The sequence below is a fragment of the Neophocaena asiaeorientalis genome, unplaced genomic scaffold (genome assembly GCF_003031525.2).
Source record: "Neophocaena asiaeorientalis asiaeorientalis breed wild unplaced genomic scaffold, Neophocaena_asiaeorientalis_V1.1 scaffold90, whole genome shotgun sequence".
Taxonomy (NCBI): Eukaryota; Metazoa; Chordata; class Mammalia; order Artiodactyla; family Phocoenidae; genus Neophocaena; species Neophocaena asiaeorientalis.
The window spans coordinates 884,887-896,933 of NW_020172445.1; the positions used below are offsets into that span (position 1 = coordinate 884,887).

Here is a 12,047-nt window from a genome sequence, read left to right on the forward strand (position 1 = left end):
CTTATATTAAGATTTCACAAGCGTGTATACTTTTCAAAAACCTCAAACAATACTACAACTCTCATCAAAGCAGAATCAGCCTCATCAATAAAGTATAAGCAAAACCACAATTCAGCACAACCACTTCCATTTGCAAAGGTCTTACATATCCTTTACCTTATTTGATCCTCACTCCAACCCTGTAATTTAACTAAAGCAGGGATTATAATTTTCCTTTTACAGCTAAAGGAACTGAGGCAGAGAGGTCAAGTGACTTGCCCAAGGTCACAGTTAGCGAGAGGCAGAGCCAGGGTCAGTGCTGAAGCCATCCTGACCCCAAAGGTCCCTCCTGTACTATGAAACCTGGTGATTTATATGTCAGCAAGCCTGTGGGTAGAAGGCATTCTCAGCCTGTTTCACATCTGGCTATTTGTCATGGTCTCTGGAGAGCAGTGACTACTCTCAAGAGAGGATGTGGGGACTTCCCTGGTGGCGCAGTGGTTAAGAATACACCTGCCAATGCAGGGAACATGGGTTCGCGCCCTGGTCCGGGAAGATCCCACATGCTGCGGAGCATCTAAGCCCGTGTGCCACAACTACTGAGCCCACGTGCTGCAACTACTGAAGCCGGTGCGCCTAGAGCCTGTGCTCTGCAACAAGAGAAGCCACCGCAATGAGAAGTCTGCATGCTGCAACGAAGAGTAGCCCCCACTCGCTGCAACTAGAGGAAGCCCACGCTCAGCAATGAAGACCCAAGGCAGCCAAAAATTAATTAATTAATTACTTTTTTAAAAATTGGCTTATAATCAATGTATCTTTAAAAAAAAGAGAGCATGTGATCCACAAAATTACACAGGAGCACCCTGGAGGTAACTGACACCCAGGCAAGGGCAGTGGTAGCACAGTTTGGGCATGACCGGGCATACACACAGTCCTGGGACCACAGCTGCACTCACCATTGACAACTCTCTTGCACTGAAGCATCTTGAGGTCAATCAGCTCCTGCAGAGGAATCAGAGGGCACATGTCAGTCCTGGACACATAGGTCCTGGGCATAGTGGGGAAGACCTTCATCACACACCTGATGGGGGCTACTTTGCCTGTCACCCTACTACCAACATCAAATCATGGCTTTGGGGACACGTAGTGCTGTCCTCCCCAACCAAGCATGGCAAGCATGGGCCTAAGTGAGCTCCCCTCCATCAGCTGCTCTTCCCAGGGACCTTGCAGAGTCTCGGGCCTAGAAGGATTGAGCCACTCAGGGAATCAGAGATCAGACAATAGCCTAGGATGTGGACACCTAGACTTTTCTCACCTACTAGTCTCAACTCTAGTCCATCCTCTCAAAGAACCTCCCACCTCATCCATATGCAAATGGCAAGATGAAGGGCTCCCAGGAAACGTCTAAGGACAAAAGTGGGGCTAATGAACAGAAGCACAGGGAGGAAGATTTGAGATTGACACAGGAAAGAAAAGTCTAAAACCCCTATTCAACCTGGGTCACACTATGTGGAAATGAAAGGGGTGAGCTCCTCAGCTCTGGAGATATTCAAAGACTAAGGAAAGAAAGGAAAAAGGGAGTTCTTCAAAACCAGGATCATAAAAAACGAAAGGAAATTCAAGTCTCCTAAAGGGTTGACATTCTCTACCTCTTGGTGGGAGACAAGGCTGCTCTGCTTTGTTCAGTGATCATTTCAATAGATGTGGAAGACAGATCTGAAGAGCCAGGAACCTGTCACACTGCCCAGAAGCTCCTGCCCAGGGGTTCTGGGAGACCAGAAGAAGACAGAAAGAAACTCAGCCCTGGAACTCATCGCCATACTGACTCCCTATAAGCCTCAGCAAGTCACAACCCCAGCCAGGTGAGCACAATGGCCTTTGCTCCCTCATGGGAGCATTTAGGGCTAAAGTGGCAAAGGTGTCCTATGGCATCCATGGGGCTCCCCCCAGCATATCCACCATCCAGGTTAATACATGCTTTATGGGACTTCCCTGGTGGCGCAGTGGTTAAGACTCAAGCTCCCAATGCAGGGGGCCCGGCAAGCCACAACTAAGGAGCCCGCCTACCACAACTAAGACCTGGTGCGACCAAATAAATAAATAATATATTTTTTTTAAAAGAATTTTTTAAAAAAAGCATGCTCTAGGTATTTCTGTGGCTATTCTCTCTATGCTGCATCCAGGTCATCAAGTATCTGACACTCACCAGGCCTGACCACACAAATCACCACCACCAAGCAGTATGGATGCACGGTTGGCATCCAAGCCCCAAAAATCAGTGTGGGGTCCCAAGGGACGGACAGACCCCAACACAGAGCCCCTGTAGGCAGTGATCCTGGTTGCAGGTGGACAAGTGGGCAGCACTGAGTGGCCTGTGCTTATAAAAAGAAGGTTTACAGCCAGGCTGAGCTTCGGCTAAGAACAAGCAGGGGAAAGTGAGGCAAAACCTTGCTGGGCCCCCACCCCTGCCAGCAGTAACTTGTCCTCCTTGGGATTCCTCAAACCCCCTGCCCAGTCTACCTTCACAGCCTGACCACTTCCTCTTTGTATGCTAGTTACAGATGCACCTGTCATACCTTTACCATTAGACAACAAACGCCCTGAGGAAGGTTCTCACTTCACATAAAGGTGGGCTTTGAGGACGCTGACCAGGTCCTCCTCAGGGCCCCAAGAGGAGGAGTTGAGGCAAAATGGCCCTTGAATGGCCTTATTTTCTTTTCTGTCTCCCCACTACACTGAAAGAGACTTTGGGACCTGGTCACAGTCTCATCCATCTTTGCATCACTAGCACCTAGCACGTTGCTAGTGCTCACTGAACATCTGCTGGAGCCACTTCAATGCCTTACATGCAAGCAGATGCTCACCTGGTTGTTAAGTGGAGAAATTAAATTGTCATCAATAAAACCACACATGTGCCTGCTCACCCACACACCAACACTATTGTTTACCAATTTTATTCATTTTAGTTAGCTCTTTGGTTATAGAATAGAACCTCACAGGTTTTTTTTTTCACTGCATTTCCTTAATTGGTGAAAACAAACATTGTTTTTCCACGTGGTAGAGTGTATCATCCAGGCATCTTCCTACCAAACTGCCTTTTACATCTATACAAGTTGTGCAGAAAAAAACCTATCTTTTGTCAAATTGGATGTTATTTTTCTGTCTCAATTATCACAAATATTTTTCCTTTATCAATATCACTTCCTCAATTTTTATCATACATATCATTTTATTTCTATAGAAGAGACAACTCCAATTTTGCCACAAACAATGACTTCTAGTTCCCAAATCTATCTCCATCACAGTTAAGAATATAATTATAGGGCTCCCCTGGTGGCACAGTGGTTACGAATCCACCTGCCAATGCAGGAGACATGGGTTTGAGCCCTGGTCCGGGAAGATTCCACATGCCACGGAGCAACTAAGCCTGTGTGCCACAACTACTAAGCCTGTGCTCTAGAGCCCACAAACCACAACTACTGAGCCATGTGCCACAACTACTGCAGCCCACGTGCCTAGAGCCCATGCTCCGCAACAAGAGAAGCCACAGCAATAACCCCACGCACCACAATGAAGAGTGGCCCCCACTCGCCACAACTAGAGAAAAGCCCATGTGCAGCAATGAAGACCCAATGCAGCCAAAAATAAATAAATAAATAAATTTAAGAAAAAGCATATAATTTTGATTGGTTTTTCTCTTCCTTTTAAAACTAATTTGCTTTTTAACTTATCTGAAAATTAAGGCCCTTTCTAAGTCACTTTTTATTCATATGGCTACCCAATGTTTGAACAGCATTTAATTTTAAACTGCCTTATTATATACGGGCTTATTCTTCCTTATCTGTCACATGTTATGTTCCTATTACATCCTGCTGCCTTCATCTCCTCCATTCCACTTGGCTTGCTTTCTCTATCTGAGCTGATCTTGCTTATCACCAGTGTCTCTCCATTCTACCTTTCCATCCCCATCTCTGACCTATCTTCATAGTCTTTTAACCTCCAGTTTGGTTAAAGAATCTTTGGTATACCTCTGTTTTCAGAAACACAAATAAACTCAGATTGACAAACTGTGTGACTGCCCACTCAAAAAAAAAAAAATCACTGCCAAAATGAATAATGGGAGTTGCAAAAGGAGAGAAGGGATAGAATAAATATTTGAAGAAATAATGGCAGAAAATTTCCCAAATTTGATGAAAAACATTAATCTATACATCCAAGAAGCTCAACAAACTCCAAGTAGAATAAACTTAAAAGAGATCCACACCTAGACACATCACAATCAAAGAAAATCAAAGACAAAGAGATAATCTTGAAAGCAGCAAGAGAGAAGTGACATACCATGTACAAGGGATTCTCAATAAGACTAACAACTGATTTTTCATGAGAAACAATGACAGCCAGAAACCAAGGAGGTGATTCACTAAAAACTATAAAATATTGTTTAAAGAAATTAAAGGAGATTTAAATAAATGAAAAGATATCCGGACTTCCCTGGTGGTCCAGTGGTTAAGACTACTCCACGCTCCCAATGCAGGGGGCCCGGGTTCGATCCCTAGTCAGGGAACTAGATCCCGCATGCCACAATTAAAGATCCCGGATGCCGCAACGAAGATCCCCTGTGCCGCACTAAGACCTGGCACAGTCAACTACATAAATAAATAAATATTATTTTTAAAAAAAGATATATCATGTTCAACGACTGGAAGATTTAATATTGTTAAGATAGCAATATTCCCCAAACTGATCTGTAGATTCAACACAAACCCCATCAGAATCCTAGCTGCCATTTTTGCAGAAATTGACAAGATGATCCTAAAATTCATATGGAACCTAGAATAGACAAAACAATCTTGAAATAGAAGAATAAAGTTGGAGGATTCACACTTCCTAATCTCAAAACCCACTAGCAAACTATAATAATCAAGATGTATGGTACTGGCATAAGGATAGACACATAGACCAATGGAATAGATTTGAGAGTCCAGATACAAACCAAAACATCTATGACCAACTGATTTTTGACAAGAGTATCAAGACAATTTATTGGGGAAAGAACTGTCTTTTTAACAGGTGCTGGGACAACTGGATATCCACATGCAAGAAAATGAATTTTGATCCCTACCTCATAATGTACACAAAAATTAACTAAAAAAAAATTAACTCAAAATGCATCCAAGACCTAAGTGTAAGAGCCAAAACTATAAAATTCATAGAAGAAAACCTAAGTATAAATCTTTGTGGCCTTAGATTAAGCAATAACTTCTTAGAGATGATACCAAAAGCACAAACAACCAAGGAAAAGATTAGGTAAATTGGACTTCATTAAAATTAAAAATTTTTGCATTGATGCAAAAAAATTTTGCATCAAAGGATACTATCAATAAATTGAATCAGGGACTTCCCTGGTGGTGCAGTGGTTGAGAATCCACCTGCCAACAAAGGGGACATGGGTTCTATCCCTGGTCCGGGGAGATCCCACATGCCACAGAACTGCTGAGCCCGCGCACCTCAACTGCTGAGGCCGGTGAACCTAGAGCCCATGCTCCACACCAAGAAAAGCTGCCACAGTGGGAGGCCCGAACACTGCAACGAAGAACCAAAGCAGCCACACACACACACACAAAAACAAAGTGAATCAACTATACTTAAATAAAATTTTAAAAAATAAAACTAAAGTCTTTTAAAAAAAATAAAGTGGAAAAGACGATCCACAGAATGGGAGAAAATATTTGCAAATCATATATCTGATAAAGGTCTAGTATCCAGAATATATAAAGAACTCTTACAACTCTTAGAATAAAAAGACAAATAACTCAATTTAAAAACAGGCATAGCATAAAAAGAAACGAAATTGAGTTATCTATAGTGAGGTGGATGGACCTAGAGTCTGTCATACGGAGTGAAGTCAGAGAGAGAAAAACAAATACCATGGCTAAAACATATATATGGAATCTAAAAAAAAAATGGTCTGATGACCCTAGGAGCAGGACAGGAATAAAGACGCAGGCGTAGAGAATGGACTTGAGGACACAGGGAGGGGGAAGGGTAAGCTGGGAAGAAGTGAGAGAGTGGCATTGACATATATATACACTACCAAATGTAAAATAGCTAGCTAGTGGGAAGCAGCTGCATAGCACAGGGAGATCAGCTCAGTGCTTTGTGACCACCTAGAGGGGTGGGATAGGGAGGGTGGGAGGGAGACACAAGAGGGAGGAGACATGGGGATATATGTATACATATAGCTGATTCACTTTGTTATACAGCAGAAACTAACACACCATTGTAAAGCAATTACACTCCAATAAAGATGTTAAAGAAAAAAAGATATACTGATGGCCAAGAAGCATATAAAAACATGCTCAACAACACTAATCTTCAGAGAAATGCAAATCAAAACCACAATGAGCTATCACTTCACACGCATTAGCATGGGTACTATCAAAAAAAAAGAGAAAATAGCAAGTGTTGGCAAAGATTTTAGAAATTGTGGACTGCTCGTGGGATTGTAAAATGGCGCAAAAGACAGGGAAAACAGTATGGAAGTTCCTCAAAACATGAAAGTATCCTACTTCTGGGTATATATATATATATATACCCCAAAGAATAGAAAGCTGGATCTCAAAGGAGTATCTGCACACCTACATGCACAACACTATTCAAAATAGCCAAGAGACAGAAGCAACCCAAATGTCCATCGACAGATGAATGGATAAGCAAAAGGTAGTATACATATTACATAATATGATATTATTCAGCCTAAAAATGGAAAGAAATCCTGTTACATAGTACAACATGGATGAACCTTGAGGATATGCTAAGTGAAATAAGCCAGTCACAAAAAGACAAATATTGCATATTTCCACTTACATAAGGTAGCTAAAGTATTCAAATTCATAGAAACAGAAAGTAGAACGGTGGTTACCAGGGGCTGTGGGGAGAGGAGTTGTTGTTTAATGGGCATAGAGTTTCAGTTTTGCAAGATGAAAAAGTTCTAGAGATCTGTTTCACAACTACTGAACTGTACACTTAAAAACGGTTAATATGGTAAAATTTGTTATGTGTTTTTTGCCACACAAAAAAATTTAAGTACCCATTTTGGTAATCATAGTCTCTTAAGAATATTGCCTTCTCCCTTCATCCTGCCTATTAAAAGGTAGGTGTCCTCTCACGTCTGGGCCACTGGAGTCCTGTTGTTTTTGGTTTTTTGTTTTTATTTAATTTTTATTTGAGTGTAGTTGATTTACAATGTTGTGTTAGTTTCTGCTGTACAGCAAAGTGAATCAGTTATATATATACATATATCCACTATTTTTTAGATTCTTTTCCCATATAGGCCATTACAGAGTATTGAGTAGAGTTCCCTGTGCTATACAGTAGGTCCTTATTAGTTATCTATTTTATAAATAGTAGTGTGTATATGTCAATCCCAATCTCCCAATTTACCCCCCTCTCTTTCCCCCAGGTAACCATAAATTTGTTTTGTACATCTGTGACTCTATTTCTGTTTTGTAAATAAGTCCATTTGTACCATTTTTTTAGATTCCACATATAAGTGATATCATATGATATTTGTCTTTCTCTGTCTGATTTACTTCACTCAGTATGACAATCCATGGTCTGTCCATCCATTGTTCTTATAAAAAGGAATAGGGGGCTTCCCTGGTGGCGCAGTGGTTAAGAATCCACCTGCCAGTGCAGGGGACACGGGTTCGAGCCCTGGTCCAGGAAGATCCCACATGCCACGAAGCAACTAAGCCCGTGAGCCACAACTACTAAGCCTGCGCTCCAGAACCCACGAGCCACAGAAGCCACAGAAGCTCCAGAAGCCCGCGCGCCTAGAGTCCGTGCTCCGCAACAAGAGAAGCCACCGCAATGAGAAGCCCATGCACCGCAACGAGGAGTAGCCCCCACTCTCCACAACTAGAGAAAGCCCGCACGCAGCAATGAAGACCCAACGCAGCCAAAAATAAAGCAAATAAGATAAATAAATTTTTTTAAAAAAGGAATAGTTAAGTGACATCTGATGAACCCCTAGAAAACTCCGTCAATAGGGCAGACCTTGGTGGGGAATCAGACTACTGCTCCCTTAACCTTTGCTGAGCTGGTTCATCCTTTCTTCACCTCCAACTGCTGATGGTTCTGCAGGCCTTTTAAGGAGGTGCCTGTATGCCTGGTATGCCCTAGGTCCTACACGAGGTCCTGAGAGGTGGATGGTGTGGTTTGACGATCTAACCCACAGATGGGTCACCTCAGGGGAACACAGTAAGTTCATCTACACAGCCGGCCTGCAGAGCAACTCTGGATCCACCAGGGGGCACCAGGCGCCATGCTGTGCCTTTCCCAGTACTCAGGGCCCAGTTCCCAGAGACCTACTCACCACAGGCAGGGGCCAGTTGGCCTGCCCACCCGCCTCTGCTCCACAGCAGCTAGGTCTGGGTAAAGGGCCTAGGTCTCTTCTGGCAGAGGTCCCTTAATTTATTTATAAGCTATATTGACTCTCCCAGAGCAAGTACTCATCAAACATACAAAGGGTTTTAAAAAAAAAAAAAAAAATACAAAGGGTTTTAATCAGTATTTACTCTACTCCAAAATCAAGAAGAGTCCTGGAAGAATGGATTAGTCACAATCATGAGGAAAACCAAGCTTTGACCAATTAGAAGAGTCACATTCTGAAGTCACCGCATAAATCCTGGGACCATGACTTCCCAAGTGCTTGAAAACAACCCTAAGAATTCTCAACAAAGCAGCTGATGAAGCATCCGGAATCTGCGGGTCAACTCTGTTTCTCACTACCCAGCTTCCGTGACCTCATCACAGACTGATTCCCCCAGGGCTATAAACATATAGTGACTGTCTAGAGCAGACACCGTGCTGTCATACACTCACTCACTTCCATCCTGGTGTTTCACTCCACATTATCTCCAGGTGAATACAACTCCACCCTCTGGGGTCCCAGAAAAATGCTGCTCGCATAGCAAAAGTGAAGGCCAAGGAGGCTGAATATGTCAATGTAGGCACTACTGCCTTTTCCTCAATTTTAGCAACCCTCAGAATTTTGCCCCAGAATAAGTTTGAGCCCAGGTGAGCTAGTGCTTTAAAGGCCTGAAGCCTTTACCACCATTTGGTCTAAGAGAAGAAACCAGCAGGATGGCCACCGCAGAGACATAAATGAATCTGAAAATAAAGGGTTAGCACTCAATGGACCCACTCTTACTTTCCGTGACAGCACAAGATTAGGGAGAGTAGGGACATGAAGGGTCATCAGAGTAAGCAAATAATTGATGGAGACAGTATGCGAAGCACGGGTAGAGAGAAGAGGGACACTATACATCCCGGGCCTTGAAGCAACCATGCGGGGGCTACAGCTGGACAGTGATGGAGTTGGGGCAGCAGGGAATAAGCAGAGGGCTTCATCCTTGAGTCTGAGTCATCCCACAGGACCCTATTGGTAAACATGGACTAAGTGGATGAAGAGCTATCATGCACCCTCTGTCCTGGGGTAGAGGAGAATCACAAGTAATGAAAGGTAACAGCTGTTCTCTGGGATTTCATCTTTTTGATTCCCAAGACCTCAGAATCTGAGTCCCTGATTCTTCATAGTTCCTCCTCCCAATCCCCTTCCAAATCCAAGAGGTTTTTTCTGGAGGCCAAGGAGAGTGCTGGCCAGGAAAGGCTATACCTAACCCATGGCTGACCACCCTGGGGCCAGAGTGTAGGCTCAAGGGTTGAGTGACCAGATGAATATGCTCAGCACACTACCACATTCCCCTGGGACTGGCCCCTGGGAACAGGCTCCTCCCTGCCGTAGGCACGTTCTGGCAGCCTGCAAGATTTATGGATGTACACTAACAGCCCATTTCACATGTTTGGGACCTCCTCACCTCTACTTTGACAAACCACTTAAAAGTCAGGTCTTGGGTCTCTGTGACCCTAAACTCTGGAAAATCCCTTTCTGACTCCCACCTTTGGACAACACATACTCCCTCCTTCCCATTTCACCTTGTCAGCACCCTAGATGCCTCTGCCCCTGCCCTGCTGTAGATACTGGCATGCCAATCCCTGCCATGGGCATCCCCCTGCCAGGCTTCTCAAGCTCTCCTTCCTATAAAGCTGCAAACCAGTATCACTGTGCACACCTGCCTGCCAGGCACATCTCCCAGTGCCCATTCCCCATGGGAATAGGACCAAAACACCTTCACTTCCTTTCCTCAGGTCCCTAGCCCACACTTGCCACCCTCATTTCCAATAGAAGACTGACTTCCTACATCTTGTAAAACAAGTCTCTCAGGCAAAACCCCTCAGTTTCCCTCCCTTTCATCATCTTCGCCCTCTCCTCCTTGCCCTATCTCAGTGGAAGGCAGGTCCTACCACCTCGTCAAGAATCCTGTCCCCTCCAAGACCTGGCCCTACAAATCCCCCTAATGCCCCAAATCTTCAGGCCTCCCCTCATTGTTAAGCCCTTCTTCCTACGCTACAAACAAGCAAGTTACCAACAAACAACTCCATTCACCCATCTTCCTTCACCTCCAGCTATACACTTCCTCCCTTCACCTCTTGAATTTCTGGGGGGTAGTCAGCAGCCTTATTTCTACTTCCTCATTTTGCTGCTTACTCCCCAATCCATTAACCCCTCAAGTGTTCACATCTATGTGCCACAGCTGTGCCCTAATCAGGTAATTTTCTTTTTTAAAATTTATTTATTTATTATTTTATTTATTTATTTTGGCTGCACTGGGTCTTAGCTGCGGCACACAGGATCTTCGTTGCAGCATGCGGGCTTCTTAGTTGCAGCATGCAGACTCTTAGTTGTGGCATGCCTGCGGGATCTAGTTCCCTGACCAGGGATCAAACCCAGGCCCCCTGCATTGGGAGTGCGGAGTCTTACCCACTGGACCACCAGGGAAGTCCTTACACCAGTGTCTTTCTTTTCAATTAAACTTTTTTTTCTTTAATATTTATTTATTTATTTTGGCTGCACCAGGTCTCATTTGCGGCATGCGGGATCTTCGTTTCGGTGTGTTTAGTTGCAGCATGCGGTATGTTTAGCTGTGGCATGCGGGCTTTTAGTTGTGGCATGCAGGCTTCTTAGTTCAGCATGTGAACTCTTAGTTGCGGCATGCATGTGGGATCTAGTTCACCGACCAGGGATCGAACCCGGGCCCCCTGCATTGGGAGCACAGTCTTAACCACTGGACTACCAGGGAAGACCCTACGCCAGTGGCTTTCTTTCCAATTAAACTTTTTATTTTGAGATAATTGGAGGTTCACATGCAATTGTAAGAATGTGAGATTCTATGTACCCATTGCCCAATTTCTCCTCATGGTAACATCTTGCAAAAACGTAGTACAATATCGCAACCAGGATGTTGACACAGAATAGTTCTACCACCACAAGGATTCCCTGTGTTTCCCTTTTATAGCCACAGTCCTCACCCCACCACCGGTGGCTCTTAAAGATGGAAATATCAGAAGCACTGGGGTAGTTTCTCTAACCTCTCACACCAACTAGAGGGACATATCAGGATTGGGGATTGCGGGCGAAGTTGCCCAGATAATTCTGATGCGTGCCCAACTGAGAACCACTGCTCCCAGTCCCTACCCAATATCAGCTACTCCTGTCACTCTAGTTTTCCTAGAAGATGCTTTCTAAACCTGGGTCTCAAGTCTTAATATTCTCCACAGCAGCCGGCCAGTAGCTGGTCCACTACCTACTGCCACCAGAAAATCCTATGGTTCCCAAAAGCAACCCCATCCAGCTTCCCTGGCCTGAATCTGGTCCTTTTCCTCCTCTTCCTGATCTTGAGCACTCATTCATGTACTGAATGTGTATTAACTCCTATGGGGGCCACAGCAGTGACCTGACACGATGCTCATCTAGCCACCTGGGCCAGGTGTCCCACAATGCCTCTGTGCTGCCCAGGCTCCTGGTCCTCAGCAGGGCTCACAGGACTCCTGCATGTTTGTGTTCTGCTGCCTTCAGTGAGCACCTGTGAAGGGGGAGCCCATTCTGCCTCCTCTGACTCCTGACCGCTCCCACCCACAGATGCGGAGGCTGCACCTGTGGAAGA

General features: G+C 44.5%; 1 protein-coding gene across 6 annotated transcripts in view; it reads right to left on the reverse strand.

The window, feature by feature from the left end:
- The window catches only part of DUS2 (dihydrouridine synthase 2), a 40,496-nt gene that overhangs the window by 22,207 nt on the left and 6,242 nt on the right, over positions 1 to 12,047 (reverse strand). For all 6 annotated transcript variants that reach the window (XM_024733370.1, XM_024733377.1, XM_024733337.1 and 3 more), the window contains one exon: positions 936 to 981. In XM_024733370.1, the coding sequence (XP_024589138.1) occupies positions 936 to 963 (28 nt within the window). In that variant the 5' untranslated portion in view covers positions 964 to 981. The remainder of the gene's footprint in view (positions 1 to 935; positions 982 to 12,047) is intronic.